The sequence below is a fragment of the Cucurbita pepo genome, chromosome 9 (genome assembly GCF_057944985.1).
Source record: "Cucurbita pepo subsp. pepo isolate OVF chromosome 9, ASM5794498v1, whole genome shotgun sequence".
In the NCBI taxonomy this organism is placed as follows: Eukaryota; Viridiplantae; Streptophyta; class Magnoliopsida; order Cucurbitales; family Cucurbitaceae; genus Cucurbita; species Cucurbita pepo.
The window spans coordinates 1,759,231-1,781,358 of record NC_141806.1 but is presented as its reverse complement, the minus strand read 5'-3'; the positions used below and the strand labels follow the sequence as shown (position 1 = coordinate 1,781,358).

At 37.8% G+C, this 22,128-nt stretch overlaps 4 protein-coding genes across 8 annotated transcripts; 2 read left to right on the top strand and 2 right to left on the bottom strand.

The window, feature by feature from the left end:
- Positions 1 to 2,905: 2,905 nt before the first annotated feature.
- IPT1 (isopentenyltransferase 1) lies at positions 2,906 to 3,991 on the bottom strand. Its single transcript, XM_087126748.1, has one exon. The coding sequence runs from the start codon at positions 3,982 to 3,984 to the stop codon at positions 2,974 to 2,976; it is 1,011 nt and encodes a 336-aa protein (XP_086982874.1). The 5' UTR covers positions 3,985 to 3,991; the 3' UTR covers positions 2,906 to 2,973.
- A 6,092-nt stretch (positions 3,992 to 10,083) lies between these two features.
- Positions 10,084 to 15,187, top strand: LOC111801323 (large ribosomal subunit protein uL15c). 4 transcript variants are annotated; one of them, XR_002816122.2, is made up of 6 exons: positions 10,084 to 10,225; positions 10,333 to 10,684; positions 12,221 to 12,372; positions 12,880 to 13,139; positions 13,634 to 13,788; positions 15,038 to 15,187. XR_002816122.2 is itself a non-coding variant. In XM_087126749.1 (5 exons), exons 1-4 carry the CDS (start codon positions 10,145 to 10,147, stop codon positions 13,099 to 13,101), a joined length of 807 nt encoding a protein of 268 aa, XP_086982875.1. In that variant the 5' UTR covers positions 10,084 to 10,144; the 3' UTR covers positions 13,102 to 13,139; positions 15,038 to 15,187. The 4 variants fall into 4 exon arrangements, 3 of the variants coding, with proteins under 3 accessions (XP_086982875.1, XP_023541042.2, XP_023541041.2); XM_087126749.1 differs by lacking the exon at positions 13,634 to 13,788; XM_023685274.2 differs by lacking the exon at positions 15,038 to 15,187 and having other exon boundaries at positions 13,634 to 13,927.
- Positions 15,188 to 15,856: 669 nt separating this feature from the next.
- Positions 15,857 to 20,592, top strand: LOC111802711 (uncharacterized). 2 transcript variants are annotated; one of them, XM_023687178.2, is made up of 4 exons: positions 15,857 to 16,079; positions 16,715 to 16,902; positions 16,994 to 17,057; positions 17,165 to 20,592. In XM_023687178.2, exons 2-4 carry the CDS (start codon positions 16,721 to 16,723, stop codon positions 17,465 to 17,467), a joined length of 549 nt encoding a protein of 182 aa, XP_023542946.1. In that variant the 5' UTR covers positions 15,857 to 16,079; positions 16,715 to 16,720; the 3' UTR covers positions 17,468 to 20,592. The 2 variants fall into 2 exon arrangements, with proteins under 2 accessions (XP_023542946.1, XP_023542945.1); XM_023687177.2 differs by having other exon boundaries at positions 15,859 to 16,079; positions 16,687 to 16,902.
- LOC111802721 (ribulose bisphosphate carboxylase small subunit, chloroplastic) lies at positions 20,504 to 21,757 on the bottom strand. Its single transcript, XM_023687188.2, has 3 exons — positions 21,437 to 21,757; positions 21,231 to 21,365; positions 20,504 to 20,906 (listed from the first exon to the last, which is right to left on the bottom strand). The coding sequence occupies exons 1-3, from the start codon at positions 21,614 to 21,616 to the stop codon at positions 20,676 to 20,678; spliced, it is 546 nt and encodes a 181-aa protein (XP_023542956.1). The 5' UTR covers positions 21,617 to 21,757; the 3' UTR covers positions 20,504 to 20,675.
- Positions 21,758 to 22,128: the final 371 nt, after the last annotated feature.

Here is a 22,128-nt window from a genome sequence, read left to right as displayed (position 1 = left end):
GCCGAGGAGGAGGAGGAGGAGGAAGAAGAACACATTCGCCGACAGCAGTGGCATGTCCACTTCTGCCGCTTCCTCATTGTTTTTTTTTTTTCCCTTTTTACGAAGACATGCGTATGCACAATCCCAGTTCTTGTTGCCTTTTCATTTCCTGCGCTGCCGCTGCTCTGCTCTGCGCTGCGCTGCGCTGCTCTGCTCTGCCCTGCCCTGCTGTCTTCTCTGTCACTTGCTTCCTTTCTGTGTTCAACACTTTCAGCTGACTCACTACAAAATCATCATTCCCCATGCCTTAATCTATAATTCTATATTACATTATTATTATCATTATTATCGTATGTTGTTTTGACTTCCGTCGTAAAACAATAAAAACTGCGTTGGGATAAGAGCGATTTTAAAGATAGAATGATTTTGAAAATAGGATAATTAAGAAAAATTTAGAACAGTACTCGTAAGAACTTCAAAATTAAGTATGTTTTATTTAGAACATGCTGAAAAAACTCTTGTTGATTTGATCAATAGAGATAGTTTTTTTTTTTTTTTTTTTTTTTTTTTGTTAGATCTCACATATTGGTGGTAGAGAGGAACGAAAGTTTAAAGAGGAAAATATTTGCTAGTGGTGGGCTTGAACTGTTACAAATGATATCAGAGCTAGACACCGGGAGGTGTGCCAGCGAGGACCCTGGGTTTTCAAGGGGGTGAATTGTGAGATCCCATATCGATTGAAGAGAGAAACGAAACATTTTTTATAAGGGTGTGAAAACTTTTCCCTAACATACTCGTTTCAAAATCTTGAGGGGAAACCCAGAAGGGAAAGCCTAAAAAAGACAATATCTACTAGCGGTAGGTTTGAACGGTTACAAATGGTATCAGAGCCAGACATCGGGTAGTGTGCCAACGAGGACGCTGGGTTTTCAAGGGGGTGAATTGTGAGACCTCCCATCGATTGAAGAGGAAAACAAAACATTTCTTATAAGGGTGTAGAAACTTCTCCCAAACAGACGCGTTTTAAAATCTTGAGGGAAAGCTCATAAGGGAAAACCCTATGTGGGCTCGAACGGTTACATCTTTAAGAGGTAAGAAGTAAATAACGTGACCCTGTATCGCAGGGAATATTAGGGTAATTAAATGTCAAATCCGAATTCTGGGTATGGAGCGTTACATCGTTACTCACTTGAATCTCTCTTTTATGGATCAATATCTATCGATTACAAGATAATAACACATTAGAAGCGTTAACTTCTTAGTCAATATACATAACTTGACTAGTTGAGTCATACTTAATTAAACAGTCAGCTTTTTATGCATGTATTTGTTTATTACTCGCTTAACTCGACGGCTATAACACATGCTACAAACTAAGCCAATCTCTCGAACTATACATGAACTCAATCATACACTCGAAACCTATCTTTCAAGTCACACTTAGTATTAATCATAATCATGGAGCCACACATTTAAATACATGAATTGTATTAGAAACATTATAATATAGGCTTCTAAACCCTAGGCCACTCAAACTAGGGTTTATAAAAACTATGGGCTAACCAACATACTCTCACTTTGTTTTCTATTGGGAATTGAAAACATGCGCATGATTCAAACAAACACATTTTCTCATAAGAACAACAACAATAATAATAATGCATTTATATGATTAAAACCATGAAATCTAGATATTGGGTTTGTTCAAGAACTTGAATGGAAATGGACAAACTAAGTGGACCGACAAGACAATAATTTTAAGATTATTTCCATGTTGTGTTGTACGATGAATATCTTATGGTGAGCTACAACATTAAATTCTAAGCATATGATAAAATTAACACCCAAATAATTTGTAGATGAAATGTCCATTTCAAAAACATGTTTGTATAAGAAAACTATACAACCTTAAGCTTTGTCTTTAATTTTAGATCAAATGGTTTGGTCCCCATTTGGATGACATTTACCCAACCCAAGAAAAATCTTTCCATTTTCGCTATCTTTTTTTGAAATTTCGTACCTAATTTAGCTGTTTGTTTTAGTTCTACTTTTATGCGTAGTCAAATTTTCCGAAATGACAAGGAAAGTGTAACTGTTTAAGCACACCACTAGCAAATATTGTCTTTTTTCGGATTTTTTCTTCTGGGTTTTCCCTTAGGGTTTTTAAAACATGTCTACTAGAGAGAGATTTTCACACCGATGTGGGATCTTACAGAAGGTATCGAAGATCGTTAAATCATCACTCGACTCAAAGCTTGAACGGTTTGACAAATTTGATTATCGTGATAACCCATCAACTCAAGTTGAGATTAATTGATTTATTTTAGACCAAAATTCTCATAGTTTCAAATTAATTATAGCTTGTCTTACCCATGTGCTTGGTTGATATGATGTTGTTAGTAGAATAGTCTTAGAGATTCGATATGGAATTCAATGTTCTACTATTATAAGCTTCTCGTATCATGACACATAAAGAGATATCATTTAAATTTAGAGCGAGATTTCTTCCCATCAGCTAAATAGGACTCGGGAAAGAATTATATTTTTCGTCTTCGGAAGCAGAGGAACTCAATACTTGCAAATTCTCCACGGAGGCAGGGACGGAGAGGGAGAAGACCTCCTCGACCCCGACCGAGCCGTTGACATCTCTATTAAAAATCAACATTAGTGGCTAACATTCAGCCGCCAAGGGGGGGTTGAGTATTGACTTTCATAATATTCCATGACAGAATGATAGAATGGAATTAGATCTTCAATTATGCTTATATATTTTTTAAAAAAGATATGAAATTGAAAAATAAAAAATAAATAAAAATAAACAGAATCACATTATTTATGTAATTTACTTGAACATTACAGTAATTCAAGAGAAATTAAAAAAAAATGAAACAAATTTTGCTATGTTGAATACTGTATATTTGTTTAATTAAAATCAACAAAAAATGATCCAAAAACCAGAACCGGCGGCGGCGGCGGCGGCGGCGGAGGCGGAGGCTACTCCTCCAAGAAGCGGTTTACAATCCTCAAACTGGGTTCCCAAATCTGGTTCTTCCATATCTCCTCCCGGTTCATCCTGTTCCCCGGTTGAACCGCCGCCCTAAACGCCGCCGTCGCATTCAACACGTTTATATCCCAACCAGCCTGTTTCAGTTTCAAAATCTTCCCAATCTGCCTCTTCGCCAGCACGTGCGTGTTCAATTTGATTTCATTAACGGCGTCATCAAACGCCGATTTATGAATCTTGTTATTCCTCGCCGGTGGGTATTTTTTAAAGTACTTATCAAACTCAGGAACTCCAATTGCTTTTCTAATCCCACTATACGACGCCGTTTCCGCCGTAGTTGGATCATAAAACTCGGCTAATTCCTCAAACATCCCGAGTTGGAGCATTTCATCAACTCGGATTGATAAATACTCTGCCAATATCGGAAACGCCACGTCAAGCCAGAGGAAACAGCACCGGTAACGTAAATCAGAGGAGATTAATCTGGGGATAGTAGCGTTGAATACGTCGTCGTTTGGATTGAAATGGGTTACCAACATTGCGTGGATAAAGGAATTTGACCCACCGACAAGAATCGGGAGTTTGCTTCTAGAAGCGATGTCGGAAACGACATTGTCGGCTCGGATTCTGAAATCGAGTGAAGTGAATTCCCCTTTGTCGGAATCTATGTCGCCGAGAATATGATGTGGGACGTCATGTCGTTCGTGTAATGGAATCTTGTTTGTTGTAATGTCTAAGCCGTTGTAAACTTGCATTTTGTCGGAGTTTATGATTTCGGCTGGGAAATGAGTGCCTAATCGGACGGATAATCCGGATTTGCCGCACCCGGTGGCGCCTAATATCACTAGAATCTTCTCCTTCCCGCCGGTCGTGGTGGCTGCTGCCGCCGCAATGGCGTTCACGAACCGCCGTTCGCGGCGGCGAGGAATCAACGGCGATTTTAAAAAGGAGATTCTAGAAGAAAAAGAACAATAAGAAGAAGAAGAAGAAGGCAGTGTCATTTCTCTGTTTTCTCTGTGTTTTTCAAATACAAATTATGAACGGGCGGATACATTTATAAATTTTATATTGTGGCCCACCATTTTTTTTTTAAAAAAATTTAATTTAATATTCCAATTTAATTAATTTAATCTTTGTTTTTATTGACTAAAATAGAAATATAAATGTATTTTACTTCTACACCCGTGACTTTCTCCGTATTTACACTCCCTCCCATTTTCTATTATTTTTTTTATTTCACGTCAACAATAATAACATGTAAAATTCAATATTTGTTAGCAGTATGCTTGAGCTGTTATAAATAGTATCAGAGCCAAACATATGATGTACCAGCAAAAACGCTAGGCTCTCAAAGAGATGGATTGTGAAATCTCTGTAAGTCCAGACCCACCGATAAAATAGACAAACTATATTTAAATTTACTTATGTTTTTTTTAGCATAAATTAATGATTAAGCCTCGTCATCTTGGGAACATCATTCCTTTTCTTTTGCAATTTTTGAAATCATTTCCCCCAAAATAAATAAATAATAAATAAATAAATAAATAATGAGATTATTTTTTAAAAATGAGCAGTAATTAAAGCCAAAATCAAATTATACGGATATATAAAAAATTATATTTATCCGTCAAACTAAAAAGTATAATATTTAATTCACTTTTAATTATTGCAACCACACTCAATCAAATTCTTTTTAATAAATTTATTTATTTATTTATTGTTTCAAGAATTTTTGTAAATCGTAAATTAAATTACTTATTTAGCTATTTTATTTATTTATTTATTATTTTTATAATTATTTCAAGAGTTTGGTTAAACTAAAAATTATTTTTTTTCGTAATTTTTGTAAATGGTAAAATAAATTACTTATTTATCTTATTTAATTTTAATTAACATAAATTGCTATTGTAATTATGCATTACATCAATAAAATACTATTTATAATAATTATGTATTATAACCATGTAGAAATAAAATAATTATTATTAACCCTAACAATTATGACACGTTAATTTCTCTTTAATATTTATATATAATTTTTAAGTTCGGGATGAGCTGATTCAAACTCCATCATTTTCAATCGTTAGTCAAAAGTCCAGTGGAAAAAAGAAGAAAAGAGTGCAATTGAGACCTGAAAAGTTAAAATTTTACTTTCGGGTTTATAATTTCTTCATTTTAATTTTTTTTTTAAATTTATTTACGATACATTCAATTTAGCAGCGTTGGAGTATAGTAGGGGTATTTTGGTCATTTTACGTGAAGGAATGAGAAAAATATTTTGTTTGTATTGTATAGGAGAGGAGACAAGGCAATAAGTTTGATGTTAAAAAGAGAAAAAGGAAAGGGGAAAGGAAAGTGTGTTATGGGGATTAGAAAGGAAAAAGAAAAGTAATGATAATTAATAATGGGAAAAGAATAGAGAGAAAAGAGAGTGAATGTCGGAGAGAGTGGATGAAAATGAAGCATGAATAATGGAAGAAGGGAAGCTATGTTTGGGAAGTTGTCTCCATGTGATGCCCACTTGTGGCGGCAACCGTTGTGGGCATGGGGCCTTCCAATCTCATCACCCATAGAACTCGAGCTGTTCTCGTCTCGATCACGCTCGCTACGTATCATCATCAGTATCACGTTTGTTAGGAAGAGATCTCCATACCCTTATAAACAATTCTTCATTCTCCTCTCCAATCACCCCCTTTTGGGGCCGAGCATCGACACTCTTCCCCTCTCCAATCGATGTGGGATCTCACAATCCACCCCCTTTCAGGGCTCAGCGTCCTCGCTAACACACCGCTTGGTGCCTAGCTATGATATTGTCTGCTTTAGTCCGTTGTGTAGTGTCATAGACTCGAGATGTTCTCGTCTCGATCACGCTCGTTATGTATCATCATCAGAATCACGATTTTAAAATGCGTCTGTTAGGGAGAGGTCTCCACACCCTTATAAGAATTCTTCGTTCTCCTCTCCAATCACCCCCTTTTGGGGCTAAGCATCGACACTCTTCCCCTCTCCAATTGATGTGGGATCTCACAATCCACCCCCTTTCAGGGCTCAGCGTCCTTGCTAACACACCGCTTGGTGCCTAGCTATGATATTGTCTGCTTTAGTCCGTTGTGTAGTGCCATAGACTCGAGACGTTCTCGTCTCGATCACGCTTGTTATGTATCATCATCAGCATCACGGTTTTAAAATGCGTCTGTTAGGGAGAGGTCTCCACACCCTTATAAAGAATTCTTCGTTCTCCTCTCCAATCACCCCCTTTTAGAGCCGAGCATCCTCGCTGATACTCGTTTCCCTCTCCCTTCAGGCCTCAGCGTCCTCGCTAGCACACCGCTTGGTAGATATTGTTTGCTTTAACCCGTTACGTATTGTTGTCAGTCTCACGATATTAAAATGTGTATGCTAGGGAGAGGTTTCTACACTCTTATAAAGAATGTTTCATTTCTCTCTCCAACTGATGTGAGATCTCACATGAGAACTCGTCTAACCTAGACTACCCAATGTTTTTTTTTTTCCCCGATTTGGGTTGGGTTGAATTTTCGGAAAATGTCTATTCACAAGTTGACATTTTTTCAGTTAGGTCTCGACCAACCTGAAAATAGGGTTACCTATCCTACTTTCAAAATTATTACGAAGATTAAAAAATTTGACATTTGTAACTGATGTTAATGATACATTATAGCTTCTGAGTTGGGTTGTGAACTTTATTCGGGTTATTTGGATCACCAATTTCGGGTCGGTTCAAAAGACTTCTCCAATCCAATCCGATCCTGTATATCTTTAATTTGGACATAAACGAGGTATAGGAATGAAATAGAAGACGACGTCGGGATGGAGTAGATATGTAGGGTAAAGAAAAAGGGTGTAATAATTGGAGTATACATATTAGAGACCCCACCTCCTTTTGAATGTCTGAATTGAGCCAACCTCAGCAACTAATGCACTTATGTAATGCTTCTATTTAAGGGAACAATCAAAAAGATAGAGCACCACCTTCATTCTTATTACAAAATACACTAACCATAATACCACATCTCCTTGTCCCCCCTTCACCTTCCTTTTCTATTTCCTTTACAAATTCTATGACTTACGGGTTGATATCCCGAACATGTTCAGCTGCAAGAACCTAAAATGAAAGATCGATCGACCCCTTTTGCCTATCAACTGAGCTGCTTTACCGAGGAGGTTCAGGAGCGAATCAGGGTTAGATTAGCTGATGGTCCACTACTAGCCAACTTCGATAATGGAAGCTACGTACATGTCATTTCAAAACAAAATGATAGATAAATGAACATGCCACAAATCATGTTTGAATATCGTACGTCATTGTTATGAACGGTTGATCCAATGAGCTATTCTATAACCTAATTCAAATGATTTATAAGCTATCAAATAATGGAGCGTCTAATGATCGTTTGTTTTAAAAGCAAAGTCTTTATAAATTTTGTTTTTAGATTTTCTATCGTATTCATTACGATCATGAATCACATAAGACTCGTCATGTGTTATGTCGTGACTTTTGAAATTTGGTTCACGAATTCAATGCCTTAAACTTTGGAATATCTCGAGAAAAAAGAAGAAATAAAAAACATTCATATGAAAATTTCGGTTTGAAAATTGAAATTCAACCTTTGACTGTCTCATTGACAATTTTAGCACCTTCTTTTTTTGACAATTTTATTGAATTTCAAAATGGTCAAAGCTCCAAAGTAAAAGTAAAGAACCAATGAAGAAGAAAATAGACCAAACGGGTCGAAATTTTGAAATCCGTCCACCTCATCGTCCACCTCATCATCATCTTCCTCGTGTTTGAACTAAGACCATATTTAAAAAAGCGTTTTTAAGGTTTGAATTGTGAATATAATTTATAAATATAATGATGAGTTTCAGTTGAAAATATTTTGATTTAATTATTCGTTTTTTCGAAAATACTAATGATTACTACATACGATAATTCTAGGGTTTTTCAAATGCAACAGTGAATTCGAAAAACTAACAAAATCATCGAGAAAAACATAAGCTGATGAAACTAACGTCGGAAAAAATTATTGTCACGAACACTTTAAGACAAGTTACGTCGGGAAAAACCTAAGCTGATAAATTGTTGATTATTTATTATAAATTCAAATAAAAGGATGGAAAATTTAAATTATTAGCGTTGAAAAAAGTAACAGGTTATTTTAAAAGTTTCTTCCGACAAAAAAAAAAAATAAATAAATAAAACATGAAATTGTAGAGAACCGACAATGAACCATAAAAATAGTTTTTAAATAAATAAATAAAAAAAGATAAAAATTAAATTTCCTCTTTTTAAGGGTAACGAAAAAAAACAATTAGTGTCCTTTTCAGTTACCTAACCGACGGTAACTTGCATTTAGTCTGTGGCGATGTCGGAAAAATAATAAAAAAATTAAAAATTAAAAATAAAGGAATTTGTTTTTGTCCCTTAAATTTTAAAAAATTAATTAATTAATTTAAAATAAATTTAAATTTTTATTGAGGATTACTAAGAATAATAGTCCCAACTCGGCTAACTAAGGAAAATATGATGAGTTTATGAGAGTAACGAGACCAGTAGATATTGTCCATTTTGGACTTTCTCTTTTAGGGCTTCCGCTCAAGTTTTAAAACACATCTACTAGAGAGATATTTTGACACCCTCAATGTGGGATCTTATCATCCACCCTCCTTGGGGTTAGCGTTCTCACTAGCACACCGTCCGGTGTTAGACTTTGATATCATTTGTAATACCCCAAACCCACTGCTAACAAATATTGTCTGTTTTGGCCTGTTACATATCGTCGTCAACCTCACAATTTTAAAACGTATCTACTAGAGAGAGATTTCCACACCTTTATAAGGAATGTTTCGTTCCCCTCTCCAACCGATGTGGGATCTCACAATCAACCCTCCTTGGAGTTAACGTTCTCACTAGCACACCGCCCGATGTCAGACTCTAATACCATTTGAAATACCCAAAATCCACCACTAACAAATATTGTCCATCTTGACATGTTACATATCACCGTCAATCTCACAATTTTAAAACGTATCTATTAGAGAGAGATTTTCACACCTTATAAGAAATGTTTCGTTTCTCCCTTCCACTTATATAGGACCTCACAAAATGACGTAAGTATCTAATAAAATGGTGTATATATATATAAAAATTAACCTTAAAAGTGAAAAATATTATTTTTCTTAAAAAAAAAAAAAAAAAAAAAAAAAAAAAAAAAAAAACCTCCGCGAAGTATGGAATTAGTAAAAGACGGCATTCCTTTTAGAGAGGAAATTATTTTTAAAATTGGAAAAAATTATAAATTCAGCTTCCACAATTCAACTCTTACTTTCAGACCAACTTTTTATTTCACGCACAATGATTTTCATTTATTTATTATTATTATTTTGCATGAAAAAAACTGTCCGACACTTTTTCCTTTTTCTGCTTTTTTTTTTAATTAAAAAAAAGAAAAAAAAACATCATTTTAAATATATTTACACTCATAACTTATGATAATTAATCATTTCTTTTTTATTACTATTCAATAAATTCTTTAATACTTCGAAAAATAATCCCACCCCAAATAATTATTTTTTAAAAAAATATTAAAAATTAAATAACCCAATGGGAATTTTAGAGAGATTAATTATGCATTTTATAATTTTTTTCCCACCGACCATTTAATCCTACTGATTACTCCACATTTTTCTTTTGACCATCACAGTCACTGCTTTTGTTCGAGTTTTTGGAACCGTTGACGAGGGAAAAAATTAAAATAAATTTTTATTTTTTATAAAAATATTTATTCAAATTTAAATAATTAAAATATATATATTTTTAAAAGAGATTATGAAAGGGGTTAGATATTAGTCGTTTTTTTTAAAGTCAAAATTCAAATTTTCAAAATTCAGTTGATTTGGTAAACCGTACGTATCAACGGCTATGTGAGTCGGTGCTGCCTGCCGACGGAACTCTGGGCCGGCCTCATTAGTGAAGCTCTTTGGGCCCAAATTTTTTATTTATCCAGGAAGAAGCCCATTAGAGAAAAAGCCCAAATGTGGTGGCATTAAAGAAGGCCCATTAGGCCCGTGTCGACACATTGGGAACAAACAGAGGGGAACGGGACGACAACTGTTAGAGTCTGTAAGCGCTGGCTTTCATCCATGGCTGCTTTTCTTTCCTTATCTTCAATTTCTTTGACCAGAACGGCCACTGTTCTTCCTCATTCAACCACTTCCTTCAAGGTAGTTCTCGATTACTTTATTGAAAATTGCAGATGTTAGTTCAGTTCAAATTTCAAGTGATTTGATGCTTTTATCATTCACGAAACTCTAATTCATTACATTTCCAGGGAAATGTGAGGCTATTGAACTCAAATCCGTTCATTATTTGTTCATCTAGACTCAAGTTCACGGTCGCAGATGGGAAACGATTGGTTGTTTGCAGCCAGGCTGCTGCGGCTTCCCTGTCTGGTTCGTCCGGTGAGAGTGTGCGGTTCCGTCTCGATAATCTTGGACCACAGGTAGGTTCGAGGAAGAAGGCGAAGAGGAAGGGGAGAGGTATATCGGCGGGACAGGGAGGTAGCTGTGGGTTTGGAATGAGAGGACAGAAATCAAGGTCTGGACCTGGTGTGAGAAAAGGATTTGAAGGTGGACAAATGCCTCTTTATCGGAGAATCCCTAAACTTCGAGGAATTGCTGGAGGTAATCTCCATCCTTGTGATTCTTATCATTCTACTGGTTGCTTTATGTGTATGAATTGTAGAGCTCTACGTATCTGGCTGTTAGGCGTCTGCAATGGCTAATTCTGCTATAGGTTGTTGTTTCTTCATTGAGGGATAGTTCAAATTTATTTTAAGCTGTTTAGTGTTTAGAGGTTGTTTTTGACGATTTCTGCCTTTTTGTGAGATCCCTCATCGGTTGGGGAGGAGAACAAAGTATTCTTTATAAGGGTGTGGAAACCTCATCCTAGCATACGTGTTTAAAAATCTAAGGGGAAGCCCGAAAGGGAAAGCCCAAAGAGGACAATATCTACGAACGGTGGGCTTGGACTGTTACAAATGGTATCAGAGCCAGACACCGGGTGGTGTGCCAGCGAGGACCCTGGGTCCGAAAGGAGGGTGGATTGTGAGATCCTACTTCGATTGGAGAGAGAGGAACGAGTGCCAGCGAGGACGCTAGGCCCTGAAAGAGGTGGATTGTGAGATCCCATATCGTTTGGAGTGGAGAACAAAACATTATTTAGAAGGGTGTGGAAATTTTCCTAGCAGACGCATTTTAAAAACCTTGAGGGGAAACCCGAAAGGGAAGGCTCAAAAAAGACAATATTTGCTAGCGGTGGGCTTGGAGACCATTTGCTATTTGCTATTAGTTGTTTGGACTTCCATTTGCTATTAGTTGTTTGGACTTGTTCTACTCGTAATATTGTGTAATTCCTTCAACCTGGAACGAAGAACATTCAGCCCTGTAAGATTTTTAGGAGTGTAGGACAAGGGAGACAAGCTTTCACTCTATAAGTGGACGTCCTTCTCCCTGTTACACCATAATTATAGTGTTTGGGCTGAGTGATTAGGTAGCTGTAATGGTTTATGATGATGCTTCTTCAAGTATTCTACTAAGTGGGAGAGAGTTTATCTCCAAACTAGACATGAGAGGTTGTTAATTCTACGTGAGATCTCAATCGAGAGGAACAAAACATTCCTTATAAGGGTGTGGAAACCCCTAGTAGTCGCGTTTTAAAACCGTGAGGCTGACGGCGATACATAATGAGCCAAAGCAGACAATATTTGCTAGCGGTGAACTTTAGCTGTTACAGATCATGAAAATGAGAGAAATAGATAATCAATTAACACGAAAGAATGACGAAATATCTAATAGGATTAAATGCAAATAAAATGTACTTATGAAAGCGTCTAGATGGAATACACCATCCATGGACCCAATAAATAAACTCCCGAACATAATGTCTTGTATAGTACTACTATACTTGCCTTGTCCTTGTTACTAGCTATGCCTTAGGTCAGAATGTTTAGTTTATCATCACAGGTTGAGAGGTACTTCAATCTCATGTATGAACGTATTTTGTGATTTCCTCTACGTGTTTCTCTTCTCATTTCTTACTCTTTCTTTTCTCTAAAAAACGTTATAAGACGGTACGTTGTGTATTACGTTTGTCTTTTTCGTTGTTTCGTTTGTATCAACTAATGATATTCGAGCTAAACAATTGTTTTTTCTTTCAAGGTATGCATGCTGGGTTACCTAAATATGTGCCGGTGAATTTGAAAGACATTGAAGCGGCAGGATTTCAGGAAGGGGAACAGGTCACCTTGGAAACTTTGAAGGAGAAGGGTTTAATCAACCCTTCGGGAAGAGAAAGAAAACTCCCATTAAAGGTACTAATGTCACGTGTATCTACAATGTGAGGATAGAAAATATCAAAATGGACCTTATGGTGCACTTTCCTAAATTTTTGCCTTTTGACGATGACTCAAATAGATAAATCTGATTATATTTCATCTCCTCAATAAGTTTAGTGTAACAGCCCAAACTCACCACTAGCAAATATTGTCTTTTTTGGACTTTTCTTTTCGGGCTTCCCTTCAAAGTTTTAAAACGTGTCTACTAAGGAGAGATTTTCACACCCTTATAAGAAATGTTTCATTTCCCTCTCCAACCAACGTGGGATCTCGCATTTAGTAATAGGCATGTGCAATCAACATGAATTCAGGACAGCTATTCAAAATCTCATAGTGAAATAGTGGAAGATTGGATCTGTTATCTCATATTTGCTTTTTCGAAAATATACCAATTGAAGTGGACTTCTTGAGTTGGGTCAACTATTCAATCTCACTAAGTCATGGTAACTGATTGATAATTGCTGGGCTTTGTCTTTCCTTCAGATTTTAGCTGATGGGGAGCTGAGTGTGAAGCTAAATATTAAAGCTCGGGCTTTTTCATCAGCAGCCAAAGAGAAGCTTGAGGCTGCTGGCTGCACGCTTACTGTATTACCTGGACGAAAGAAGTGGGTCAAGCCATCAGTGGCTAAGAACCTCGCTCGAGCAGAAGAATATTTCGCAAAGAAAAGGGCTGCAGCAGCTGCTGCAGAACAAGCTACCTCATGAATGCTTGTGTAAAGTTGCAGTTTGGTGACAAATTCCAGGTTAAATCTCTTCCATTGTAATTTGATTGTATTATTGGTTAACTTCAAGAGCAAATTTTGCTTCTCTGAAAATGTTGGTGCCAAAAAATAGTGAAGGAATTTAAAAACATGGTTCAATTCAGAAATAGCGCGTTGAATACTAGTTGACTAGCGAGGGGCAGAGGACATCAAATATGGATGATTCAGTTAGGTCCTAACCATTCCTTTTATTTAAACTAACCACATCCAGATTAGGACATTTCTGAATCAACTGTTGAATTTTCAAAATGGTATTAGAGTGAAAAGGAAATTTGTATTGAATTTAGAGCGACCGAGTTTCGTTTTTAGCACGTGGGTAGGACTTTCAATAGAGCTATGGGGTTTATCCTTTTTTGATACTGGGAATCTGGAACAGGAAAGCAATAGTCTATTAGAATTAGTCAATTTGAAAGTTTTGGTCACTTTCATGATGGTTTGCTTCAATAAATAATGTGTACTGTTGTTTTGGATGCAAGGCATGTGCTTTATTAATCATATATTGCTGGATGACTCATTTGCTGCCATTCAATAATGCTCATTTGCGTCGAGAGAAATTTGAAAGCGACCACAAAACCAAAGGCTGCACCACTCATGGTGGTGCCCTCTTAACAAATTTGGATTTGCTTTCCAGGTCTTTTACTCTATCTCTCTCTCTTTCCTTTTCTCTTCTGAAGCTTTATTTTAGTGTAAAAGGCATACCCACGAGCCAAAAATGATGATCTTTCCAAACAAGCTTAATCTATGTTAGGAGAAAAGTAAGTTCAAATTTATCTTCCAAAACCCACAGAAATCCTTCAGTTGTTACACACCATGCTGCCTAAGTTATACCTTATATGGCTGGAAATTCGATTCTTGTGTATTCTCTGTAGGAAATTATTGTCCTGATTCTAGCAAAATTAAATGAGAAGTTCTGTAAGGATGGAGAATGAAATGGTGAGCCGGGATAGAAACAGCCCAAGTCTTCTACTAGTTAATGTGGTTCTTTTTGGGCTTTCTCTTTTGAGCTTTTCCTCAAAGTTTTAAAATGCATGTGCTAGGCAGAGGTTTCCATATCTTTGTAAAGAATGTTTTGTTCTCTTCTCTAACCGATGTGGGATCTCACAATCCATCCCCCTTCGAGGCCTAACGTCTTCGCTGACACTCGTTCCTTTTTTCATTCGATGTGGGATCTCACAATCCACCCTCCTTCGAGACCCAATGTCCTCGTTGACACTCGTTCTTCTTTCCAATCAATATGGGATCTCACAATTCGCCTTCCTTCGAGACCCAACGTCCTTGTTGACACTCGTTCCTCTTTCCAATCGATGTGGGATCTCACAATCCACCCTCCTTCGAGACCCAATGTCCTCGTTGACACTCGTTCTTCTTTCCAATCAATATGGGATCTCACAATTCACCTTCCTTCGAGACCCAACGTCCTTGTTGACACTCGTTCCTCTTTCCAATCGATGTGGGATCTCACAATCCACCCTCCTTCGATTCCCAACGTCCTCGTTAGCCCTCATTCCTCTCTACAATCGATGTTGGATCTCATAATCCACTTCCCTTTAGGGCTTAGCGTCCTCGACGATACACCGCTTGGTACCCACCCCCTTTTAGGGCTCAGTATCCTTGCTGGCGTACCGCCCGACGAGATCTCACATCGTCGGAGAGGAAAACAAAACATCTTTTATAAGGGTATGAAAAACTTCTCCTTAGCGTTTTAAAACCTTGAGAAAAAGTTCATAAGGAATAACTTAAAGACAATAATATCTACCCGCCCTAGCAGCTTTTACATCCTCCTTACCTAGCTGTTAGGATAACTTTAACCGAATAAACTTAAATACATACATATATATATATTATTGTTTTTTTGTGAAGGGAAATATTTTATTTTACAGAAGCACTTCCCAGCACGTCTTAAAGAGCAGGGGAGCATTGCTGGTTCCCAAAGGTTACCGTAAAATTTGGAAGGGTTTTTGTTTACGTCATTATATTTACTCCAATTTATATTTGACTTTTTTTTTAAAATTATATTTTGTTTTTGGGCGTCTGAACACTTGACTACTTTGACGTGATAGAATTTATTTATTTCCACATAAATACAATAAAATTTTATTAGTCAAACAAGCTTCATTTCCATTATCAAAATTTAAAATAAAATTAGAAAATCCAAATAAAAACACATTTCCTAATTTTTAAAAAAAAATTTAACTTTTATTTTTATTAATTTATTAATTTAGCATATAATTTATCATTCCTTATTTTACAAAAAATAATATATAATTAATATTCTGAAGCATAAAAAAAGGACGAAACACGTGATCACTTCATTGAAAAGACCAAAGTTTGCCAACTAACCACATGATCTAAGACACGTGTCGAAATCACGTAGCTTGTATGGTAATTAAGTATAACCGTCCATTTAATTCATCAAAGGGTGGGGCCTACATTGAGATATTTACACAGAATTAATTTAAAATAAAATGTTATAAAAGTTAAGGCGCTGAAACCGGTGATATTTGTGTCGGCCTCGACCGGCACCGCCAATTTTACAATTACTTAATAAATACGAAATTTGAAAATTATTTTTTAAAAAAAATTAACAAAAATTTAAATTTAAAAACCCCAAATACCGAAGCCCAAACCTCCGACCCCAGCGAGTTGGGAACGGTCTTCGTCTTCTTCTTCTTCTTCTTCTTCTTCATCCGCCTTCTCTCTCTACTTTCTCTCTCCTCTGTTCTTAACTTTTTTGTTCTGCTTTTCTGATTGCTCTGTACACTGCGGCGCTGTTCTTCTGTTTGCTCTTTTCCTTTTGTATTTGTTTCCCCGTTTACATCCGCCGGCCCGCCGCTGTCCTGGCTTTTCCTTCTTTCATTCTGTATATAATACTGCTCAACTTTTTGAAGGTTGGATACTCAACTGCTGCCACTTGATTTTCAGGTTTTGTTCTTTTTCGCTCCCTCTTTTATTTGATTTTTCTTTTGTTGTGGTGGAATTTGAATCTGTTTGTGAGATATGGAAATTCTAGGCTTCTTTGGCGTGGATCTGGTGTTTGGTTTTGGAGTTCTTTTGGAACTGTTTAGGTCTAGAGATGGTTAATTTTACTCTGGATGAATGGATTAGGGTTTTTAGGGAAGGAAGTTGTGTTTTAGGGTTTGAGGATTAGAGGACTTATTGAATCGTTTATGATTTTAGTATTTTATGAAAATAATTTTGAATTCGTGCAGGTTTTGATTATTAATTTTTTTCGATCTACTAAGGGGCTTTGGATAACATATGTGCGTGTTTGTCTTAATTTTTTAATTGTTATGATAGTGATGTAAAGGATCATGCCATGTAATGAACTAATTTTTCTTTTTTGTCCGTTCTTTTTAGCTTGAATATTTTAATTATTCGCGAAATTTCCGAACAATTTCCGATTTGCGGGGGGGACAAAATCAAACTTTGAATTTTCTTCCGATTTCATCGTTTGTTTGGTGCCATTTGTCGCCAGGATGCTTTGTTTCTTGTATTACATATGTTTTCGGTTGCTTTCTCATCTCTCCAGCTTTATTTGTCCCTTGGAATAACCGAAGGCGAGTATGAATCACTGCGGCATTCTGTCGAACACCTTCTCGGGTCACGACGAGGAGATGAGGACCTCTGTTCCGCGTCCCGTTTCAGACGTTAGAGATCATATTGTTTGCCCTAAACCACGGCGTCTTAGTAATCTACAGGTCGCCGTCAACGGCCACGCCGATAGCTTTTTCCGGTGGAATGTTTGGTTAGTTTTCTGATTCTTATCGTGATTTTACAAAAGAAGAACCCTTGGAAATGCCTCCCTTTTGTTAATTCTTTCTTGAACTGAATTTCAGTCACCAAGTTGAGCAAATTGACATGGCAGCCGGACCGGATCTGCTTGACTTCCTGCTGAAAAAGGTATGCTATGCTCTTATCTCTTTTCATTTTTCGTTTCTTCAGATCATAAGAGATGAATATCGGAATTTAGAGGAGGCCCTGGTAGCTTAAGTTGTTGAATTTTATAGGATTGTCGCAGCGTGGATCAATCGTTTACGCAGTTGGCTTCGACGCCCCCTTTTTTACGTGGGTCTCCGCCGAGCAGAGTAGCCAACCCATTGATTCAGGACGACCGTTTCGGGGATGAAAATTTCATCCCCTTTTCACCGATCGCTTCACCCTCAGGTCAGTTGTCGCCCCCTACAGCAACCTCCAGGAAGGGAGGCGGCCGTGTAAGGGCGAGTTTTGGGAACAAACCAACGGTAAGGATTGAGGGTTTCGATTGCCTGGACAGGGATAGGCAAAATTGCAGCATCCCTGCCTTCGCTTAGAAAACCCATCTCAATTTCAAATCCATAGAATACAAAGATCTCCAAATACAATTTGCCCTTCTTTTGTGAATACTTTTGAAGTGTTCTTTGAAAATGTAAATGAAAATCAATTCCCATGTATACAAAAGCTATGTATTTTTAAGCTTTTTTTTCCTTTTTTTTCTTTTTTTTTTTTTTCTTTTTTCGAGTCGATCAAGAACAAGCAACGATGCGTGGATGGTCAACCTCTTGTATTATATTTTTGTACTTAGAAGTCATAAGGTTGAGGAAATTTTCATTGTTGTTCGCTGGTTTTGGGATGATTTGTGAGAGAGAGTGAGAGGCAATTTGTAGATATTGCAGAAGAACTTGAAATGGAGTCTGTAGAAGTGATGAACATGTTGATATATTGTAGAACATTTCTTATTCTTAATCTCTGTTCATCATCTTTCTTTCTGAATCTCTGTTCATCTCTGTTCATCTTTCTTTCTGGGTTTTTTGAATTTTGTTTTGAAAGTATGCTTAAGCATAACGCTAGCTACCGATATGGATCCATAAGATTGCTTTTTCAGGGCATCTTCTTCAGGGAATCGCCGACCTCTCCGGCTTTTGCGAAAGCCACTTTGTTGGTCGAATAAGTACCTCTCTCTCTCCCTCCCTCTCTAGTTGAGGATAAGTTTCTCTCTAGTTGAGGATTAGCGGACAACAACGTACCATTGTAGAGAGTCGGAAGACAATATCGTACCATTGTGGAGAGTCGAAAGACAATATCGTACCATTGTGGAGAGTCGTGATTCATAACATTGTATCAGGGTTATGCTCTTAGGTTAGTCTTGTCAATAAAATCCTTAAATGTCGAACAAAGAAGTTGTGGGCCTCAAAGGTGTAGTCAAAAGTGACTCACATGTCAAACAAAATATGTACATTATTCGAGAACTCTGGAAGAATCGAGCCACGATTAAGGGGAGGTTGTTCGAGCCCATAGGGTTGTTGAGAGTGTGTTTATGTTGGTTAATTGAGGGATTCCTAACCTCTCTCTTTCTCTCTCTCTTCAAAGCAGCTTTGTTGCAGAGCTTGTCTCTTTAATGGAGTATTGATTTCTGAATTCTGACACAATTTTGTCGATGGGATCAAAGATTCTTTGCTTCCTGCTATAACTTGGACCGTTCACTCAAGCTTGGCTAGCCGTTCTATTTGCGCTTACTAACATGCTGCAAAACCTAAGCCCAATTGTATGGATGAGCTTGAACCCATGTCACAATAATGGACCGGAAATAGGCTTGAACCCATGACGTAATAATGGGCCGTAAATGGGCTTGGACCCATGTCACAACAATGGGCCGTAAATGGGCTTGGACCCATGTCACAATAATGGGTCGGAAATGGGCTTGGACCCATGTCACAATCATAGGCCGGAAATGGGCTTGGACCCATGTCACAATAATAGGCCGAAAATGGGCTTGGACCCATGTCACAATAAATATGGGCCGGAAATGGGCTTGGACCCATGTCACAATAATAGGCCGAAAATGGGCTTGGACCCATGTCACAATAATAATGGGCCGGAAATGGGCTTGGACTCATGTCATAATAATGTGCCGGAAATGGGCTTGGACTCATGTCACAATATTGGGCCGGAAATGGGCTTGGACTCATGTCACAATAATGGGCCTGAAATGGGCTTGGTTGTTGTGCCGTACAATTCGGAAAGGGACGGATTGATCGTTGGATTGAAACAGTGGTTCACATGTTCATGTCATTTTCCTCCACTTGTATAATAATTTTTCGAAAACGAAATCAAAATTCATCATAATCACATATTTATATTCAATATTTAAATAAAAAAATTAATGTAAGAAAATTACCAATATAACCTATTCAATCTAGTTTTGAAGTAAAATTTAACCTAAATGATGAAACAAGAGGGTCTAAAAACCTATAAGAGTTCGTCTTGACCGAGTCCAACTTGACCTGAACCAGTTGAGTCGTTTGAGTCCGTGTGGCCGTGCCCTCGCATGTCTACAACCCAATAATTCATAGTAGAAGCCCAATTCACCAACGAGCTAATCCTATTAGAAAAAACGAGAGGAAACCCTAAGCCCTCTTCACATAAATTACTTGTTTATTCTTACCGAATTACAACTCAGTTGGCTGCTTCTATAGATAAGGCAGAGTGTCCTTGGCTCAGCATTATAGCACATAGGGGTTCAGCGCTACTACAGCACTTCGCTAACGCTCGGTTAAGTCTTGAACCTTCGTGCTTACCATTCGCTTTCTCAGTAGCAAAAGCTCTTCTCTTTGCCCCTTACGATGAAAAGCCTTAAGCGAGAGATTTGTTGTTTTATTGCTCTTGCTTCCTCACATCTGGGCTCGTCTAGCCAACTTAGCTTTTTGGTAGTTGAAGCGGACATTTCGAAATGACAGCATCGAAGATATATATAGATATAGATATATATACACGATTATGCTTACTAAAAGATTGACTTAGGCCAGCGTGAAAGAAAAGGCGGGCACTCTCGTGTTTCAACCCTACTATACTATTAATAGTTGTGGGGCACTATTAATAAGCAAGTGAATGGGGGCGGTGCGTGGCGAACGGAACTGTTCATCAAACCATTTCTCACCTCAACCCCTAAATAAGAAGAAGGGTACTTTACAAATAGGAGGTAATTTATTCGCACCTAACTGTGATAGTCCTCTCGGTACCTTATGTGAGCTTTGTTACTCGTGGGCGATTTCTACGGATGAAGGGTCATGCATCCTTTAAGACAAGGGCACTTCAATTGATATTTTTCGTTAATTTCTTTTCTTTTTCATACAAATAAAACTTCAACATTATTAAAAAGTTAAATTTGTTTGCATCATTTTGATAATTGTGACGTTCTATCTTCTGTACCCTTCAATCAAAACATTAATTTACTCGTAAATATATACGTTCTAATTATAAACGACAATCAATTTCTCCATCATATCTAAAAAATTACTTAATTTTTATCGCGATTTCGATAGAATTCCATAGAATTTGGCGATACATAAAGATAGAAAGATTGATACGAGTTCTTAACAACAAATCAAAGCATCATTTATTCCGAATCGAGTTGGAAAGTCGGGGAAATAAACATAGCTTGATGATGAACACAACAAAATGTAAAGAGAAAATTAAGGTTTAAAAAGGAAATAAATTTGTTGAAACCCAAGTGAAGGCGGCGATGGGCGGGAATGAAGAAACTTAGTAGGATGCAGGCTTGTAGACAATGAAACTGATGCACTGCACTTGGCGGACATTGTCAAACCCAATGACCCTGATGAATGCGTTGGGGTACTCCTTCTTGGCCTCCTCGATCTCAGCCGCCACCTGAGCTGGGTCTGTGCACCCGAACATGGGCAGCTTCCACATGGTCCAGTATCGTCCGTCGTAGTATCCCGGTGACCTGTGGTTCTCACGGTACACAAATCCCTTCTGCAAAATCATCCAAACCCAGTTCAGAAATGATCATGAGTTTATAAGTAAGTAATACATCTCAATTCTTGCTAGCCAAAAACAAGCCACCAATGTCATGTCTGGTATCAGGATTATGCTTTTAATTTAGCCATGTTAATAGAATCATCAAATGTCGAACAAATAGGGTAAAGGGTCATGAGAAAGTAGTCTAGCCTCAATTAAGGGGAGGTTGTTCGAGGGCTTCATAGGCCTCACACGAGGCTTTATGGTATACTTTGTTCGAGGGGGGATTTTCTATATACCATACCATTGTGGGGAGTCGTGATTCTTAATATGACTAACCTCCAACTCGAACTCGATGCAGGGAACCCAGCCAGAGCGGAGAAGGTACGCAATTTCCTTCAACAATTGTTCACCGGTAAGATCAGGCAGGTAAGACAGAGTCTCGAACTTCTTCAATCCAAGTGGTGGCCACACCTTTACAAACAAACCCACAAAAAATTAAGAACAACCCATAATTTTAACAAACGAATTGAGTTGTTTAATACCTTCATGCACCGAACTCTGCTACCATTGCTAGCAAGAGTGGTGATGTCGTTGTTCTTGCGGGTGACAGGGAAGCCAGCGGTGGATTTCAGCCCAGTGTAGGGTGCTACCATGCTAGCTTGAGCAGGGGAAGCCCTGTTCACGGAGGCGACAGCGGCGGCGGAGGAGACAATGGAAGCCATTGATACCCTCTGTTCTGTTTTTTGTTCTGTTTTTTGTTAGCTAGCTAGGTAGTAGAGTACTTGAACGCCTGCGCTGGTTGAGTTAGCGACGGGTGACACTCAGAAATGGTGTATTTATAAGGCCTTAGCTCAATTCAACCCCTTTCGCTTCAACGATTCTCCACCGCTTAGGCCTTTTTATCCATTCGCAAACCCATTCAGTGGTCGTAAGCTTGGGATTCAAGATCATGTCACGCTTGTAATGACCACACAGTGGATTTCAAATCTTATCCCCTTTTCCCTCCACCATCTCGTTTTGACACGTGTCAACGACCCATTACCCTTATCTCTATCTCCCCCAATTGGGCCGACGTTTTTCAGCCGACCGATTCTCTTTGTCCTACGTGTAAATTTATATTTATTGAAGTGGGTCTGATTTAAAGTAATCCACGTAAATGAAGGGTACTGTCCACGTCACTCACATGCCATGGGCTTAACTACGTGGACCCCTTGCCTTATGTGAGGGAAAGAGA

Excerpts from the sequence above, each read along its gene's own strand:
- LOC111802721 (XM_023687188.2), bottom strand. The coding sequence starts at position 21,616 with ATGGCTTCCATTGTCTCCTCCGCCGCCGCTGTCGCCTCCGTGAACAGG. Across the intron at positions 21,366-21,436 it reads GCAGAGTTCGGTGCATGAAG|GTGTGGCCACCACTTGGATT; the intron begins GTATTAAACAAC and ends TTGTTTGTAAAG. Across the intron at positions 20,907-21,230 it reads GCATCGAGTTCGAGTTGGAG|AAGGGATTTGTGTACCGTGA; the intron begins GTTAGTCATATT and ends ATGATTTTGCAG.
- LOC111802711 (XM_023687178.2), top strand. The coding sequence starts at position 16,721 with ATGAATCACTGCGGCATTCTGTCGAACACCTTCTCGGGTCACGACGAG. Across the intron at positions 16,903-16,993 it reads TTTTTCCGGTGGAATGTTTG|TCACCAAGTTGAGCAAATTG; the intron begins GTTAGTTTTCTG and ends ACTGAATTTCAG. Across the intron at positions 17,058-17,164 it reads TTGACTTCCTGCTGAAAAAG|GATTGTCGCAGCGTGGATCA; the intron begins GTATGCTATGCT and ends TGAATTTTATAG.
- IPT1 (XM_087126748.1), bottom strand. The coding sequence starts at position 3,984 with ATGACACTGCCTTCTTCTTCTTCTTCTTATTGTTCTTTTTCTTCTAGA.
- LOC111801323 (XM_087126749.1), top strand. The coding sequence starts at position 10,145 with ATGGCTGCTTTTCTTTCCTTATCTTCAATTTCTTTGACCAGAACGGCC. Across the intron at positions 10,226-10,332 it reads ATTCAACCACTTCCTTCAAG|GGAAATGTGAGGCTATTGAA; the intron begins GTAGTTCTCGAT and ends TTACATTTCCAG. Across the intron at positions 12,373-12,879 it reads AAAGAAAACTCCCATTAAAG|ATTTTAGCTGATGGGGAGCT; the intron begins GTACTAATGTCA and ends TCTTTCCTTCAG.